Genomic DNA, 19,316 nt, shown 5'->3' on the forward strand with positions numbered 1-19,316 from the left:
CTGGAAAAAAATTAAGAGACCACTTCAGTTTCTGAATCAGTTTCTCTGTTTTTTCTATTTATAGGTATATATTTGAGTAAAATTAACATTGTTGTTTTATTCTATAAACTACAGACAACATTTCTCCCAAATTTCAAATAAAAATAGTCATTTACAGCTTTTATTAGCAGAAAATGAGAAATGGCTGAAATAACAAAAAAAAAGATGCAGAGCTTTTAGACCTCATACCTCAAATAATGCAAAAAAAACAAGTTCATATTTATAAAGTTTTAAGAGTTCAGAAATCAATATTTGGTGCAATAACCCTGTTTTTTAATCACAGTTTTCATACATCTTGGCATGTTCTCCTCCACCAGTCTTACACACTGATTTTGGATAACTTTATGCCACTCCTGGTCCAAAAATTCCAGCAGTTCAGCTTGGTTTGATGGTTTGTGATCATATCTGATCTTCTTCTTGATTATATTCCACAGGTTTTCAATTTGGTAAAGTCAAAGGAACTCATCATTTTTAAGTGTCTCTTTAATTTGTTTCAATATTATATAGTATATGTAGTATTATATAGTATATGCAGCCATGTAGAGCTGGGTGATTTGGTAAAAATGTTATATCATGATATTAAAATGCATTTTAACGATACACAATACTTGTCACAATATATTTTGACATACAGAAAAATGCAGCATCAGTGGCAGATTCTTAAAAACTGGTATACAAATACTCTCTCATGCATAGTGCAGTAATTTTCATTCCCTTGTGGCTGCACATCACCAAGATTTTTACACTCTCTGTAATGAAATGTACAGTTGGATCAGTATTCTTTAAGCACTCATGAAATCCTTAAAAAAGGGCTTAATTAGGGCAATTATCATATTGCCAAGCTCTGTCACAATGTAACTCAGTCTAAGTGTGTGAATTCCCAAATCGGAATTCCTGTGACTTATACATAAAGGAGAAGGAAAAATGGATGACAGCAGTGATTGAGGATTTCATGCAGGAAATGTTCTTGTGATAACCACACCTGTTATTCTCTAAAAAAAACTCCCTGCTAGCTCCTGTGATGTTGGAAAAGATGAGGTATTGCCCTTTTGTGCATGCACGTCAAGTATAAGAATGTAAATGGTTCAGTATGGCATCACATAAATGTCCAAAAAAGTCAGGGGTGCAAAAATAAAAGGTGAAAAAATTAACCATCATGTTTTAATTTGCATAGCGCGATTAGAACTGTGAATTAGAGAGGAAAAAAACACCCGAGAGGAGAAAAATGCAGCTTGAGAGCGATACTTTGTTTAGCGTGCACACCATAACCTTTTTTTTTGCATGCGGGGTTTCACATTTGTGCTTGTGAGAAATCAATATACACACACAAAATGTTAAAACACGCTGGTTAAATTTTTTTCACCTGGTATTTTTGCACCCCCGACTTTTGACACTGATGTTCAGAGCAATATCAAATACAGGTCACATTAAAAAGTGTGAACAGCTGCAAAATTGTATTAGATTTGGTGTTAAAAAGAGATTTTGGCCACTTTTTCCTGCTTTTTCCTGCTTTTTTAACCATATGCTTAAAACACACACAAACAAACAAAACATTTTTACCTAATTTCAAGTGTGACTGTTTTCTGATTTATAGGAAAAAGTGCTACTTCTCAGACTGGAAGAAGAAAACCTTGGGCAGGTAGGTCTAAAATGATTTGAACCCATCTTCTGTTTCTTTTCTGTATCACTTGTTCTTCAGGTACTTTATACACAGATCCATATTTATTATACAGTCTGTATTATCTGTATGCAGAGCAGCACTTCATATTGATTGTGTGGATTATGGATAGTTTAGTCTAAAGGTCTTTACTGCAGATCATGGCTGTGTTCAGAGTCTCTGAGGGCCGGATCTCCTCAGAGTTAATCAGCCTTGTTTTTAAATGGATTAGAAGAGACTAAAACACTGGAGGTCACACACACAGAGTCATCTGCTTTAGAAAACACTGTTCAGTATAAGCACATTAGGTGAGTTTAGTTTAAAACAGTTTAAAGTTGACTTTTGACACGTCTGTGTTTGAATTTGAGCAGTTGGGGACTTTATTTCCTCTCATTTATTCAGCAATTTCTGTATTTCTGAGGATATTCGAAGCTGTCAGAGACATATTTTGCATTCCAAAGATTCTTTCAAAAGCTATTTTCAAGTTATTTTTAACCAAGCAAGAAGCAATCACAGCTTCAAAAGCTGCATAGTCATATTCTCCATTTGCTTTTGCAAAGTCAAAAATGTGACATAAAGGACATAAAGGAATTCTGGCCTTTATGTAAAACCTAATTTGATTTTAAACTGAGGGGAAGAATCCCACTAAACTTCTTTAATTTGTTGCTTTTTCTGTCAATATCTCTCTTTTCTCTATCTGGCCTTCCTTAATCTCTCTCCATATCTCTCTTTCTCTCTTTTTTCTCTCTCTCTTTGTAGTCGCTTTCATCTGAGATGCCGTCAGGTGAAAAGTTGGCTGCCGAGGAACCCAATGAAGCTGGATAAAGAGGCTCTGCCTGATCTGGAGGAGTCAGACTGCTACACCGCCCCCTTCAGCAGAGCCAGAATGCACCAGTGAGCGCCTCATGCATCACTCACACTAATATGCTAATATCCATTCACCTTGACTGACACTAGACATTCTACCCTTCTATGTTTCCTTTGTGTCCCTGTCTGATGTTCTCCTGCTAAGGGTTTTAACATAAAGAAGGTGTAGAGGATCATATTTGAATAGGATTTTTAGATCATATTTGTAGTCACAACATTCTAGCAGAGTTTATACTCATGTGGCCCTGAATTGACTTTGCCCCACCTGTTGTTTATTTCAATATTTTAGAAAATTAACACAAGTTCTTATACAACCGAATGTGAGGCATAAAACTCCTAACAAGTAGCAGAAAATGTGCTTGCTCATGCTCACCTGACTGTTAATCATTAGTTTGCTAGTATTGACCCACGCCCTTGATTGGGCAGAGAAGAAGAAAGAGGGGGAGCGAACTCAGAGTATTTGGGATGGAGTTCGGGGCAGCTTCGCTGTAAAGCGCGAAGCCGAAGCCCCCCCTCTCATGAAAAGAAACATGAGAAGAGAATAAAATTAAAGAAGGAGGAAGATGGGGAGGAGGTGGGTGCGAGGTTTGTTCAATGAGTAGGTAGAGAGGAAGTGACGGTTTAAATAGGGATGGAAGTGGGAGGAGTGAGGGCGTGACTCACTCCCAAAACTTAGTTATGACACATAACTCCACGTTTAGTGGGTCTGAGAATCCAGCACTCCAGAACTGTAATTGAATACAGCTATTTAGACAATCATTTGATGCAGCATTTGTCTTTGTATGCAGTAACAAAGTGACTAAAACAAAAAAGCCCCTCACTGTTTTTGTATTGTTTAGACTTGTTTTGTGATGTTAAAAAGACAAGTTGGATGCACTGAAAAAGATCTTGATGTAAATGTTTGGCTGAAACCAAAACCAAATACAATGGAACAGTTGGCTGAATACTAAATACCAAACACATTTTTATACAAGTTTTAATTACTTTTCCAATTTTCTTCAGCAGAACAGTGTGTGTAAACAGACATTCTTGGATTATTCTCTGACACTATAACATTTTTCCACACTGTAGATGTGTTCGCTGAATTTTCAAAGAGTTTTGGATTCCTTGTTGGTTAAAATATTATTGCAATTTTATTGATTTTTTTTTTTAACTTACACTTGTAAAAACTAAATTAATATGCAGTTTATTTTGGAAATATATAATGGATTCTACCAGTATAAGTATATATCATAAGTTATATAATTGGTTGTTTAACTAGCTATTGCAACATTCTTCTAATGTAATTTGAATGTGTTAAAAAAGTACAAGAGTGAGTCGAGAAAGGCGACTTTATAGAAGAGAGATAAAGCTTTCTTACATTCAAAGAAAGTTAATGTAAAAATAGTTCATTTCAGGTAATTTTGGAGAATTGTTATTACTTCATTTCTCAAGACATTATGACACAACGTGCGGATCAGTTTGTGTGTTTAAATTATGTAGTAAACTGAAAATAATCAAAAATAGAGATTGACTTGTTTTTCATTAGACAGCAACAAAATACAAATGATATGATTTTTTTTGTTTAATAATAGACTCTGAATTGATTCCGAAAAATATCTGTACTAACATATACTAATATGTTATAAGCCAAAATTTTCAAATTGGAATATTAGAATAAGAATATAAGGAGACGAAAAGCATGTTACACTTGCCTCTGTTTAAAACACATGAAGGGATGTAGTTTTGCAGTGCCCTGTTCTCCTCTATAGATAAATGCTACAACAGATGCAGCTATAGATACAGTGTGTCTCCATGTAATGCATGATCATATCTTCAGAACTTGTATCTCAGTTCTGTATCACAGTGTGAAAAATCACATCCGCAGACTCTCTCAGTCTGTCCACTCATCAGGATGGCTGGCACTCTGTGCTGGAGCTCTGATGACGTCAGGGTTGGGATGATTAGTGTGTGAGTAGTACTGTCTGTTAGAATCACAGACGCGGTGTGGTATGAGCCTGGGTTAGGAGGAGGTGGTTTAGCCGGTGTTGCTGTTTGGTAGGCGAGTATTTGGAGGGCTGAGAGATTTGAGTGTGCGTGGTTGTGTGTTCTGGGAATAGGTTGAGTAAGGGCAGCACATGCTAATCTGTTTGGCACAGACGTAGAGTGACGGGGTGGTAAAGACAGAAAAAGCAGAGTGGCATCCTGAGCTACCCTGACTGTGTTTACACTGCTGTCAGCCTCATGCTGGTGAACAGAAGTGACAGACGCTGTGTGTGCGTGCGCACGCGTGTGTGTGTGTGTGTGTGTGCGCGCACATAAACATATAGTTGCCAATGCTTATATGTAGCTATATGCAAGATTTGGCATTCCTCTTTTGTTATTGTGTTTTAATATTGTAGTAAATGTGCAATTTATATTTGTTGAATTTAAAATTGTAAAAAATTGTAAAAAAAAAAAAAACTGCATTTTAATATTTAACCAGTGTGATGGACAGTTTGTGTGTTGAGGTGTTATCTTGTGACTGAGGTTAAATACTGGTCAGCATGATTATGGCAAAGAGATCTGAATTATCGGTTTTGAATTATCAGAGTTTGAACAAGGACTAATAGTGGGTGAAGATGGACGAGACATTCCATTTCCAAAGTCGTGCAGGAATTTGTCATGTTTTGATCCACAAGTCGATATCTGTGTCACGTTTGTATCTGGAATATGTCATAGAAAACATTTACCACCAACATTGGACAGCATAGTGGATGCTAATGATTATAACTGGTGACATTTGGCTAGAATCAATCATCACACGAACAGTCGATGCAAGAAACCCCACACACTAATCCTGCAGGTTACTTAAATGTCAAACGAATGACAAAAGTCATGGGACACAGTACTAGTCCTTTTGGCATGTTGGTGTTTTTGAACTTTTTGGCCCATCTGAATGTTTTTTACACAAATGCATCTTTCAGTAGGTCAAATATATAGTTATTAAAGATTCAATACTCTAGTTCTGTACTTGTCTAAGGCTTGAAACACATGTTTGTGTGTGTGTGTGCATGCAAGAGTGAAAGGTAGATGACGAGATGAAAAACATTATGAAATGGGATCTTGCTGTTTCAACAGCTGTGCTGTCTGAGTGGAATATTAGCATCTCTCTCTCTCTTTCTCTCCCTCTCTCTCTCTTTTTCTCTGTCTGTCCTACAGGCATCTGGTCATTATTAGACTGAGCCCTGTATAAAGCACACTGTCTGAGTACTTCATTTACATTGATACACCATGTGTCTATGAAAGAGGGATGAGAAATCTGAGCTTTTCTCTTCACTTTCATTTGATCCTCTCTTTTATATAAATACATTCTGTTGTAAGCTGTTCTCAGTGTACATTTCAGCCAAATGTACTTATAGTGATATTATAGGAAATATTGTCAGTGTTTTTTTTTTTACGTATAGCAAAACCCTGCCATCTGGATGTCGTATGCAGTAATCTGTGGATTACGACTCTTTCTGAGCAGTGTAGAAGTAACACTAGAAGACTCCACAGGCAGGATTAGTTCTAGACTAGGCAGAAAGGTTCAGCAGGTGATTTGATAAACTATTTCTTCCTTCTATTACAGTTTTACCATCAACAACAGAGATTCATTCTTCTCCAACTCCACCAGAAGCAGAATAGTGCATCATGTTCTACAGCGCACCAAGTACGAGGACGGCAAGTCAAAGATGGGTAAGCCCCTAGAGACAATCTCCCCTCGGGCCTGTCAATCAAACATCTCTTCCTGCCTGTTCATTAGCCCACATTGAAGTGTCTGCAGTGTGCTGCGTCAGCATGCCCTCACTGAGTCGTCAGTCTGTACTCATTTCTCCATGTTTCTTACATTCATTTGTCTTGATGTTTATAGCTTTAGAGCAAGCTGATGTGTGAAGTGGGCCTAAGTGCTGTTGAAGCTATTGATCAGATCCATGTATTATTGATGGGCTGTCAGTGGTTGGTCTTTTACAAAGCGTAAAAATGAAATACAGCATCATTCTTTATCATATACCTATAGTGCCCCCTAAGCACATCATTTAAAACCATTCATCTCAGCAATAAAAGTGTTTATGCGTTTAAAACCCCCAGATCACATCAGAACAGATGGACAAAAACACAAATACAGTAAAAAAAATGCAAGCCTCACTTTCTTAGATCAGCATGTACAGCTCTGGGAAAAAAATAAGAGACCACTTAAAAAAGATGAGTTTTTATTTTATTTTACCAAATTGAAAACCTATGGATATATAATCAAGAGGACTATGGATGATCACAAGCCATCAAACCAAGCTGAACTACTTGATTTTTTGCACTATGAGTGGCAAAAGGTTATCCAAAAGCAGTGTGTAAGACTGGTGGAGGAGAACATGCCAAGATGCATGAGAACTGTGATTAAAACCAGGGTTATTCCAACCAATGTTGATTTCTGAACTCTATGAACTTTATGAATATGAACTAGTTTTCTTTGCATTATTTGAGGTCTGAAAGCTCTGCATCCATTTTTCATTTTCTTCAAATAAATGCTCTAAATGACAATTTTTTTATTTGGAATTTGAGGGAAATATTGTCTGTAGTTTAAAGAATAAAACAACAATGTTTATTTTACTCAAACATATACCTATAATAGCAAAATCAGAGAAACTGATTCAGAAACTGAAGATGTCTCTTAATTTTGTCAAGAGCTGTACAGGTGCTGGTCAACGAATTAGAATAATTTGAAATAGTGCAATCATGAAATTCTTTGAATGCATTTTTTGTGCAGAAAGCAAATCAGGTGTTCACCGCACCTGTCCTACTCGTTAGACTAATCACAGAACTCGTTACCTGGAAAAAAATTTGCTCAGCTGAGCTTTCCAAAAGGCCCATTTAGGCCATTTAACTGTGACACTGTTGTTTTATTGAATTAGAATAATGGAGAAACCGTTTCATTGAATTAGAATAATTTTTATTATAATTACAATCATCACTTTCTCAGTATTTTGTGGCTGCCCCCTTGGCTTGTATGACTGCCTGAAGTCTCCGCGGCATCGATTTGACCAGCTTGTCGCAAGTTTCCGCACTCACAGCTTCCCAGGCAGTGGCGATGTTCTGCTTTAGTTGGTCCAGCGCAGTAGGCTTTCTGTCGCGAATTTTCCGCTTGACGATGGCCCAAAGGTTTTCAATGACATTGAGGTCAGGCGAGTTGGCCGGCCATGCCAAAACTTCAAGCTGTTTTTTAGTGAACCAATCTTTGGTCGACTTTGCCGCATGAGCCGGTGCAAGATCCTGTTGAAATATGAAGTCTTCTTCGCCGAACTGTTCCTCAACAGTCGGAATCAGGAACGTTTCCAGAACATCTTGATATACGGCAGCATTGACAGTCTTCTTGAGGAAGCAGAGTTTCCCTACACCTCGAGCGGACATGCATCCCCAGACCATAACGCTCTGGGGAAACTTGACGGATCTTTTCACGCACTCGTGGTTGTAGGTTTCGCCACCACAACGCCAGACACGAGGACCTTGGTCACCGAAGGAGATGCAGAAGCGTGATTCGTCACTGAAGACCACTTTCTGCCAGTCTTCAGCAGTCCACTCGCCGTGTTCTTTGGCCCACTTCAGCCGTTTCTCCATTTGTTTCTTGTTCAGCATCGGTTTTACTGCTGGAACGCGAGATTTGAAGCCGAGTTCGCGCAGACGACGGTAAGTGGTTGATCTGGAGACGTCAGCGCCGGTCTGCTTGTTCCACAAGTCGGTGAGCTCGGAAGTGGACTTGAACCGGTTGCTGACTGCGATCTTTCTCAGCTGCTTGTTGTCGCGAGCAGAAGTTTTTCGGACGCCGGAACAGTTGGTGCGCTTGCTGCAGTTTTTCTTGAGAGCTTTGCAGACGGAAGACTGGCTGATGCCGAGCTGCTCAGCAATTTTAGTTTGGGTCAAGCCTTGTTGGTGAAGGGCTTGAATTTGAGCCACTATTCCGGTTGGGAGGTCGCGCTGCTTACCCATGATTGATTTTACAACTTAGAAATTCTACTCAACCCTGACTTTATACTGCACAGTGAACACTCTTCACAGAAAACAAAAATTCGAGCATTTATTCTAATTCAATGAAACGGTTTCTCCATTATTCTAATTCAATAAAACAACAGTGTCACAGTTAAATGGCCTAAATGGGCCTTTTGGAAAGCTCAGCTGAGCAAATTTTTTTCCAGGTAACGAGTTCTGTGATTAGTCTAACGAGTAGGACAGGTGCGGTGAACACCTGATTTGCTTTCTGCACAAAAAATGCATTCAAAGAATTTCATGATTGCACTATTTCAAATTATTCTAATTCGTTGACCAGCACCTGTATAATACAAACATGCAGATAAAATAATTTATATTGTTGTTTTTGTAATTAGTAATATTTAACATGAGGTATTTTTTTAAGACCATGTTGGAATAAACTCTGTAATACTGTTGATTTGCTGAACATCAGTTGTTTTCTTTTTGGGTGGTTTTCTCTGCGTTTTTTTTTTTAAGATTTAGAAGACATTTTACCCTGTAACAATCTGGCAACCCTGGTTGCTCGCCATTCAGTCCGTTTGTTCAGCTGTCTGTTGCTTAGGCACGCGTTTTGCGATGCATTTTGGGAAGCATGCAGCTTGTGTAGTAAGCAGCGATGTTTACTATAAATCATTATGCCTTTTAAGAGTTCATAGTGCCCTCAAAATCATGTTTCAGTTCCACTTTACGATTCGGACACTCAGAAAAAATTGTCCGACAACTCAGTAGTGCACTAAATAGTAAATAGGGAGCCATTTGGGTCACATTTTGAGCCACTGATTCATTTGAAGAACAGCCTTTATAGTACTGTATTTATACTATGGTGTAAACCACTGCAGCATTTCGTACACATCTCTTTCTCTTTATTTCTTAAGACACAAGTTCATTAAAAGGCTTGTGATGATGCCCAGTTTAATACTATACAGCATGTTTAACACAAATATACAGAACTAATGCTGCGTTCCATTAACCTCGGATGTCAGACGTCAGAGCTGAGAATGATGCCACGCCCCAGTTTGCTCCGTTTCAGTTAAACAGTTTCAAACAGTATACATTTTTTGCATAGCCCTGCAAGCGATATCAGTTCATAACAACACATTGCACAGCATTTTATGAATATAAACCTCATGTAAACAAACATGCCGTCAGACAGATGTTGGACACTGTGCTGCGTGTATGATTGATGTAATGAGACTCAAATATATATATATGTGTTAATAAATAGTATAATACTACTGATTTTACTACTGTTGCAGATGAATAGAATATAAATATTTAAGATTAAAATACTGATATATCCTGACACAAATAGAAATTAGAACTAAGAAATAACAGATCAGAACCAATTATATGGAACATAAAACATTTAATTTAAGCATTTGAATGGTTAAATGGTTGAAACAAAGCTGTAGATGCAAAAATACCCTTTTAAAATGAGTTTTATCTTTAGCTCTATTTATCTTTAGCTCTATCCCAGCACTCCTATATTCTCTAAATGTGGTCAGATGATTGAACACACATTCACACACTGTCCTGTGATGCTTTTAGGATGTTCAGTATACTGTATGTGACTTAAGTTAAAAAATATGTTTGAGTTAAAATGACTGAAGTGCTGTAGGGAACTTTACACAGCTTTAAAAGGGTCTGTGGCACACATACATCACGATGGGCACTTTTGGGTTAAATGCTGATTTTGAATAAATAAAGATTAGCTGTATATAATTGATATTGTCTGGAGCATTTGAGGTCAGCATGTTTCTAGCACATTTCACTGGCTGATTAAATGCACTGGACATGACTGCGCTCTCCATCTTGCATTCTGATTTTCCTCTTTTAAAACTAAAAACTAAAACATACATCCCACACTCCTCTTTTCATTTGGCTCACTTGTCTGTTTGCATCGGACATGTTTTTCTGATTAAAATCGGTTCTTGGACAGCAGCGGGGGGATTTTCATGTTAATATTTTAATACCAGTGACCCCTCATTCGGCTCTGGTCTAGATCAGATTGGCCAAAGAACTATAAATCCTTCACAAATCCCCACCCTCAAATGCACCATGCTAGTTCCACTCAATGCACACTTATTATCTGTTGAGGCAGGACTGGAGTAAGGACATCTTTGTAATGACCATAGAAAATAAATGTTGATATTGTTATTATTAGGCCTGTCACACATATCACTATTTTTTTAAAGGTTATATTACCTCAGAAACAATTGCAATAAATAATGCTTTTGTCATTTTAAGACCATGTTATGCCACCGATGTAATGATAACATAATAGCATTTTAATAAAATTTCATAGTGATTTTTTGACCTAACACATACCCCCTTTTTATTGCTATATATCATCTCCCTTATTAATATCCTGCGTAATTTATTTGTGCAGATGTAAAAATGTCATCATCTTAATTCTTCACTTCACCATCTATCCATTATTTATACACTGCCTGGCCAAAAAAAAAAGTTGCCACCAAAAAAAAAAAAAGGTCACCCACTCTAATATTTCATTGGACGGAATTCTTAATTTTTCACCAAGATCTTACATTGATGATAGTAGAGTCTGACCTCTGCTCAAAGTCTTCTCCAGCACATCCCAAAGATTCTCAATGATGTTAAGATCTGGACTCTGTGGTGAACTCTCAATTCATGTGTGAAAATGATGATCTCATGCTCCCTGAATCACTCTTTCACAATTCCAGCCACCCATATTTTGGAATATACCCGTGTCATCAGAAAAAAAAAAAAAAACAATTGATGGACCTGGTCTATATTCAGTATATTTAGGTAGTCAGCTGATCTCATTCTTTCAGCACATACTGTTGCTGAACCTAAACCTGACCAACTGCAGCAACACCACATTATTTGCTTAATTAAATCCAGGTGGCAGAGTTTTTTTTGGCCAGGCAGTGTATGTCGATGCAGCTTAAAGGATGTATTAACATGCCTGAAGTGTCATTTACACATGCAAGTATCTGCATTTCAAAGATTAAGGACTTTAACCTGTCCCTCTTGTGGGCTGTATTCCACACTTGCCCTCAATCTTGTCTCTGCGTGTCTCTGCTGGTCACATGCTGCTGTCCGTTTCTCCACAGCTCCTCCGCTGTGTTGTCTGTCTCTGCTTAATTATTATGGTCAGCATGAGCGGCTGCTGATTGGCCAGTCAGGCAGTACATTTGAAGGTGCGTACTCTCCTCTGATGTGTCCCTGTGCTCTTTGTGCTCCCTGTGCACCTGAGCAGCCCATCAGAATACTCCCAGTTACACCAAAACCTTTTCACCTGGGGCGATTAATGAACAAGAGCCACGATTACAGAATGCACATGAATGTTTGTAAAAACTGTCTTGGACACAGACGCAAAATATATGTTATTTAAACAAATACAAGAGAAACAGAAAACTTTAAATAGATAACTTAAATGAAGGACTTAAAGGAGAAATCTGGTGTGAAATGGACTTGGGTTTTTAGTAAAAAACATGATAAACAGTGCAAAGAGTTTAGAGTTTTGTCAAATAGCTCACCTTTGTTCACCCCCAGCATTCCAAAATACAGCACTTTTAGTCGATGCTCCCAACAGGCTTATAATGCTAGCAATAGGAGCATAGTTTTGGCCATGTAAAGAAGTCTCTATTTTTATACCATTAACAAGATCAATTTAGCTCCACACTTAATTGGTAGAATTATGTGCTTGTCACTCAACTTATTATGACTTAATTTCAAGATGGTGCAGTCTGGAGAAAGTACTGTGTGTATAAATGGTCTTTTCTAATAAACTACCAGATCACTTTTTAAAGCTTGCAGTTCCTCATTTTAAATATCAGGACCCTCAGAATTCTACCAATGGAGATACTTTGAGCTTGTTAATAGTGTAAAATATAGTGACTTCCTTACATGACAAATGCTATGCCCCTATCACTAGCATTGTTAGTCTGTTGGGAGCATCAGCTAAAAACACTGTATATTGGAATGCTGAGGGAGAATGGAGGATAATTATGACAGTAATATGGTTGTGAGTTAAGTCAAGTATAAAATGTAGAATGAGTCTACACACAGGATTTAAGGGGCTAAAGAAAGGCCAAGCATTGTTTGTGTTTCACAATTTTGTCCCCTCCGTCACTGTCCTTAGTTGTTCTGTTTTGTTTGTTTTGTGTGCGTTCATGTTTTCGTGGTGTGTACTAACTCATGACTAACCTATTTATAAGTACTGTTCAATTATAGAAGTAAAATAATATATTTTGCATATTATATAATTTTTACTATACAGTATATTATTATATATATTGTATCATATACAATGTTCTTATTTTTTAGTATTTTATACAATGTAGGTAAGCTACTGGTTTTAAAAAGGGGTTCTTTATGGGTTTTACAGTAAAAAATAGTGCTTCTGTATAAAATCATGATTATGAAAAAAAACATTTGGCCATTTTAGACATTTGTTCTGTAAGCAGTTTGGATCAGTGTAGAAACTTCTGTAGATATTTCTGTTTTGTAAGGTGTAAAAGGCTTCTGAACATCATTAAGTTACAATGTAATTAAACATTGTTTTTTGGGGGGGAGCTGACTCCTCTTAATGATGAACACATATTTAAATAGACTTTTATTTTAATATATACTTTTGCTATGCACTTTAATATATAACAGATAATATAATAAACAGAAATAACTAGATGTATTCAGCATATGTACACTGTAACCCTGTGTGGTGAACCCATTGTTGAACCTAATCTTTCAACTTAACTCTCTGTGTGTTAAATTGTGTCTGGAATCTCTTTGTGTTAAATCCTGTTTTTAACCTTTTTAATAAAAAAATAATATATAAAAATAAGCTTTTAGGAGAGTATGGTACCCTTTTTACTTGAATATGAAATATAAAATGTGAGTTATATATAAGAAATTGTTGTTGTATATATTGTGTATATATACACTGTATATTACTGCAGTACATATGGTAAATCAGCACTTATCATACTTCAGTAGAACTAAACTGGTTCCTTAGAGCAAGAATAAATCTGTCTGCATGATCTCTCTTACTTTATTAATCTCTAATGTATGATGACTCTGGTTCTAAGCTGTATTCTATGTGAGCTTTTACATTTTAAGCTCTGGTTTAGCTTTAGATGATGAGAGTTTGCATTGCCTAAGACCAGAGTTGTCCCTTGTATCCATTCTGGGCTACTGTGTCTGTAGGTATTTGTTCCAGTCATGTAACACCACACCTGATTTCACTGATTAAGCGCTCTGCTTTGGTAAGGAGGAGAGCTCATTAGTGAAATCAGCCGCTGTGCAGTGCTGGATCAAATGCCTGTAGATGTTACTGAAAGCCTTGCTGGGTTTCAGCTGTTTTACCATGCAGGAACACTGATGTTTAATTCTGTTTCTGACCTGAATGCAGAATTAAGAGTGCATTTTGTATGTTTGTGCAGTATGTTTGTAGCATTGTAACATTGTACCAGTTGAATATTTAGACACAATACCTCAAAATGTTTTAAAAACTGTACACAGATAAAATCTGTTGTTACACAATAACAAAAGGAATTGCTGTACTGTACCAATGTATTTGCCGCCATAGGCAAGAAACTGTCATTTCTTTATTGATATTTATAATGGCCCTCGATGCAGCAGTGATTCAAAAATTGATTACCAAGGAATTTTCTGCAAAGAACAGCTCCATAAAACGGTCAATATGTTGACAGCGTTAAGTAGGGGTTATAAACTGAGGGCTGGAATCCAGCACAGTTGTTGATTTCCCTAATCTAAAGCTGTGTCTAAAGCCTTATTTACTATTCCTTACATGCAAAAAAAAAACACTATGTAAAAAAAAAACATTATATATAGCACTGTTTTAGGGAACAGAGCTCAACAAAGCAGTAAATACAGCTCATTGCTGTATAACAGCAGAATGTGTTGATATGAATGTAATAAACTTTTTTTATTCTATATCCGGTCTTTGTTTGTACACTATATATTATGCATTTTAATTGTGAAAAGCATATAGCATAAATACATATTGTCGCTGTCCAGGGAAAAACAAGTATATCCAAAACAGCAACTTTAGAGGAGAGAAAAAAAACCTTCTTAACTTTCAATGGAAGTCAATGTAAAAACAGTTTATTTCAGGTAATTTTAATCAAATTCTGTGGGTCCAAATATTAAGAATGTTTAGTACAGTATAAGGGACAGTTAGTTTGTTAAAATAATGTAGTAATCTAAAATTCAACAAAAATGGAGATACTTGTTTTTCATTGGACAGCAACAATACGGTTTATTACACTTTTGGACACCACTTCAAAATGGTAGAAATCAAAGTAAAGCACAATATTGTTAAACTGCACAGGTTTGGATACAGCATGAACACATCTACTAAACCTGACAATTAATGGGTCAGTTTTATTAGATGTGCTTGAGCTGAAAAAGCACAAACTGTACAGAAATCTAGCCGTTCAGGACCAGAATTCCCTTGTATTTTAGATACAACCTACATAAAGAGTTTTATTTATTTGTTTACGCTATATTTAACTCTATATTAAGAAATTCTAAAATTGACACTAAAAGTCAGCGTTGTTTTATTTTCAGTAGTAACACTAATAATGATCAGTAGTAAAATTTTAATAATTTAAAAAATACTTGGAAATTTGACTTTGCCAAAAACTTTAAGCCCAATAATCAGTTATAAATTGTTCAAAGCTCAAATATTTTGGCAAAGTCAAATTTATAAAACTATTTCTGTCAAATAATTTGCTTTGAGATTTGACATATAACTTTTTATATATGTGGATATTAATCTCTGGATATAAATGTGTTACAATTTATTATAATTTATCTACAACTCAACTCTAGAACTCATTATCAGTTTCCTGCTAAACAATACTCTCACATGTCAAATATCATGGGATAGGAACTAATATCATGTCCACTGACTCTTGTCATGTCCAGTGAAAGCTAAAGAATGCTGCCCTGACCTGTGGTATATGCATGTGGGACATACTGTGTTGAATATGGTTCTGTCTGCATGGACAAAAACAGTTTTAGCCAGATGTCACTGGTCATGATCATTACGGCCCTCTGTATTGTCCACTGTGGGTGGTAATGCCTGTCATGATGACTTTTTGGAGCACATGTGACTCATGTGAGGATATGAGGAATGTTAAATGCCCACACAACTACAAAAATGGAATGTTCCGTCTACCTGGCACCCAGTATCAGGCCTCGCTCAGCTCAAACTCTGGTAATGTGCACACTATTTAGTGTTTAGCCTCACTTTGAAGATAACCCCTCCCAACTTATACAGGTGTGGGCATTTCTAGTTAGTTCCTATCCCATGACTTTTGGCATGTCAGTATAATTTCATGCATTTGTTAGATTTTATTTTGAGTCTATTTTAGAAATAAATAAACACACTTACCTGTTACTGCAGATAACATATTCATACAGTCATCTTTCTGTTTTAAGGTATAAATCGGTTGCTTGGCAATGGCACCTATGAAGCTGCGTTTCCCCCACATGAGGTGAGCTCATCACGTTAACATGGTGCTATTTTTACATGCTGTTTTATTCTGTTCTAACATGCTGCTGTTATCTCTTTAAGAACACTTTATTCCAAGCACTGCTCTGTTCTGTTTCAGGGAAGCTACAAAAGCAGGCACCCGATAAAGACCCACGGGGCTCAGAACCACAGGCACCTGCTCTACGAGAGATGGGCTCGCTGGGGAATCTGGTACAAGTACCAGCCCCTGGACCTCATACGGTGATTAATGCTCACATCCACTTTCACCATCATCACGCTATTTAATTAACAGTTGTAAAACTTTGTTGAAGTGAAAATTAAATTTAAATAAGTCATATAAAGTCTCGTACAGACTGAACCCAGTTTAAACAGTCTGCAGGGAGGTGCGGCGTGTAGTACATTGACCCATTTACTGTTCTTAAAATCCTTAGAATCATTAAGGGTAGTGCACATGAACTAGTGTGCTTTTTATCTGATTGGAAGTGTATTAGATTTAATATCACAAATGTAGCTGAAATGCTTAAAAATAAAGCTGCTTCAAATGGTTCTTTGAGTAACATTATAGAAGACCTACTGGATACACAACAAATCATGTAAAAGTGTCAAGAATCAATTACACTTTCGGCGTGCGTTTCCACGGAGACCCACGTAAACACAACAGCCAGTGGGAATGGAGGAGCTACTGAACGCAAAGTCATGTGATCGAGAAAGCCTAAAAACTCACTGGTCCTCCTGTTTTTCAATTGCAGTCTGGATCCAAGAGTTTAATTACTGAGTAGAAGTGTAAACGGTACCACTTTAAAATAAGACTACCTTTATAAATGGTTCATAAATGGTTGACAATTAGTTTATGAATGGTTAATAATTAGGTTGTAAATGCCTTAAAAATCACTAATAATCAGTTATCAAACAGAGAAAGGGCAACAATGTGTGCACACCAGTTAGTGTGTGTCTACTGACTTGCCACATGCCATAAAATAAAGCATACTTTTATTATTACGATATTAATGTTTTCAAAATAAACATTGAAAGAGCTGCAATAACAGTGTGAATCACAGCAAACTCAAACTGCATTGCAGGCTGTGATCACATGACCTAATGAGGCTGGAGGAAGAGCCATGCAAAGCAAGGTAGAATGAGGTAGAGGTTCATAGTGAACACACAAATCAAGCTACTTCTTAGCCTGTGCAAATGAATGCCGCCTGAAGTGCTGAAAAATGTTTGAGTTATTTAAACTAATTTAAAATTTTATCTTAATTTATCATGTTTCTCATTGATATATGTCTTATACAGCTCTGGAAGAATAAGAGACCACTTAAAATTATGAGTTTCTTTGATTTTACCACATTAAAAACCTCTGGAATATAATCAATAGGAAGATGGATGATCACAAGCCATCAAACCAGGCTGAACTAATTGAATTTTTGCACCAGAAGTGGCATAAATTTATCCAAAAGCAGTGTGTAAGACTGGTGGAGGAGAACATGCCAAGATGCATGAAAACTGTGATTAAACCAGGGTTATTCCACCAAATTTTGATTTCTGAACTCTTAAAACTTTATGAATATGAACTTGTTTTCTTTGCATTTTTTGAGGTCTGACAGTTCTGCATATTTTTTGTTATTTCAGTCATTTCTCATTTTCTGCATATAAATACTCTAAATTACAATATTTTTTTTCAATTTGGGAGAAATGTGTCATTTATAGAATAAAACAACAATGTTCATTTTACTCTGCCTTCCTGCATTGAATGTGGATGTGATTTTAGACAGAATTGCTTGTATTTTTGCATAAACAGTTCTAGCCAGACATCCTTTGGTCACGATCATTACTGCATCACCCCACTGCTCTGTCCACTGTGGGTGGTAATGGCTTTTATGCATTTTTTCCAATCATTCTCAGTGCACACGTGAGACTGTGGAAATTAAGATAATTCACTTCCTCTTGCCGTGAACATGCTGGCCAGTGTTCAACCCCACACACAAGGTAGCACCTCACAACTTGTGGGCATTTCTAAGCTATTGCCTGTGATAAAACTTCATGATCATTGTACAGACTGTTATCCCACGGCTGCAGTAAATATTTCTTCGCTTTGCTTCAGCTTTTTCGCTCGTCTGTTTGTCTCTTTTCTCTAAACTCTTCGTCTTTAAAAAGCTGAGTAGCTCCACTTGACTCCAACCTACTGTCAAATTCTGTAAGGAAGCTTCAAACAACTGCAGTAGAGTGTGTGTGTGTGTGTGTGGGGGGGTGAGTGTGTTTGTCCTGACTCACAACTTTAGCTGACCAGTGTAAATCAGAGGTCTCTTTAGTTCAAAGCAATAGTGCCTGTCTGCTTTAGTGCATGTGCGCTGAGGGGGCGGGGGAAGGGGGTGTGTCACTGCAGTCGAGTCAGCTCACCTTGCTTTTGAGCTTTCTGCTGTAAAACTGGGCCAGATTGAAAAAATGCCTGCTAGTCTGCACTTCCAGCATCTCTGGAGGTTTTGTTTTAGTGTTTCCTCCAGTAAAAGTCACCCCAAGTTGCCTGTGTTATATAATCATCCTGACCTCACACACTTCACAACTTTAAATATGGAGAAGCACCGTACAGAGGTGTCAAAAAGAAAAAGAAGTATGTCTTCAAAACGTCATTTTTATACCTGTCGTTTTCTCCCACAATCTCCTTTGTATAACTTTTCCGCTTGTTCTTTTTTATTGTTGTTTTTTGTTCTGGCTTTTACTGACCCCTACTATTCTTTTATCTCTCTCTCTCTCTCTCTGTTTCAGGAGGTATTTTGGGGAGAAGATAGGTCTGTATTTTGCATGGCTGGGCTGGTACACAGGCATGCTGATCCCGGCAGCACTGGTTGGTCTTTTTGTCTTCCTTTATGGCCTTTTCACCATGGACTCCAGCCAAGTGAGGTTAGCCCCCTCATCAGTCCCACCATACTGAGAAAAATTATATACTGGATTTACCTGTTCTTGTTTCCCCTGGGATGATATATGTGATCATTTTCTGCTTGTTTTTTTTTTTTTTTTACAGCAGTAAATTTGGAATTAGTGCTATAAGAAATGTCATTATATTGATGAATTACATTTTCCAATGCCTGATTTTGGTAAATATTAAAATATATATACAAAATCACAATATTATGTTTTGCAACGCTATGTAGATTCTCATATCAAGTCTAAATTGAGGCGGTAAGAAAATAGCATCTTTTTTTAAGCATTGCAATATTGTGTACTACAATA

The 19,316-nt window shown here is 37.0% G+C and overlaps 1 protein-coding gene across 1 annotated transcript in view; it reads left to right on the plus strand.

Moving 5' to 3' along the window:
• Nucleotides 1-19,316, plus strand: part of ano3 (anoctamin 3) — a 95,009-nt gene that overhangs the window by 46,914 nt on the left and 28,779 nt on the right. The window contains exons 6-11 of the mRNA XM_049474639.1: nt 1,634-1,678; nt 2,456-2,590; nt 6,153-6,259; nt 16,034-16,089; nt 16,207-16,328; nt 18,852-18,986. Of these exons, the coding sequence (XP_049330596.1) occupies nt 1,634-1,678; nt 2,456-2,590; nt 6,153-6,259; nt 16,034-16,089; nt 16,207-16,328; nt 18,852-18,986 (600 nt within the window). The remainder of the gene's footprint in view (nt 1-1,633; nt 1,679-2,455; nt 2,591-6,152; nt 6,260-16,033; nt 16,090-16,206; nt 16,329-18,851; nt 18,987-19,316) is intronic.

The sequence above is a fragment of the Astyanax mexicanus genome, chromosome 2, assembly GCF_023375975.1.
Source record: "Astyanax mexicanus isolate ESR-SI-001 chromosome 2, AstMex3_surface, whole genome shotgun sequence".
Classification (NCBI taxonomy): domain Eukaryota; kingdom Metazoa; phylum Chordata; class Actinopteri; order Characiformes; family Acestrorhamphidae; genus Astyanax; species Astyanax mexicanus.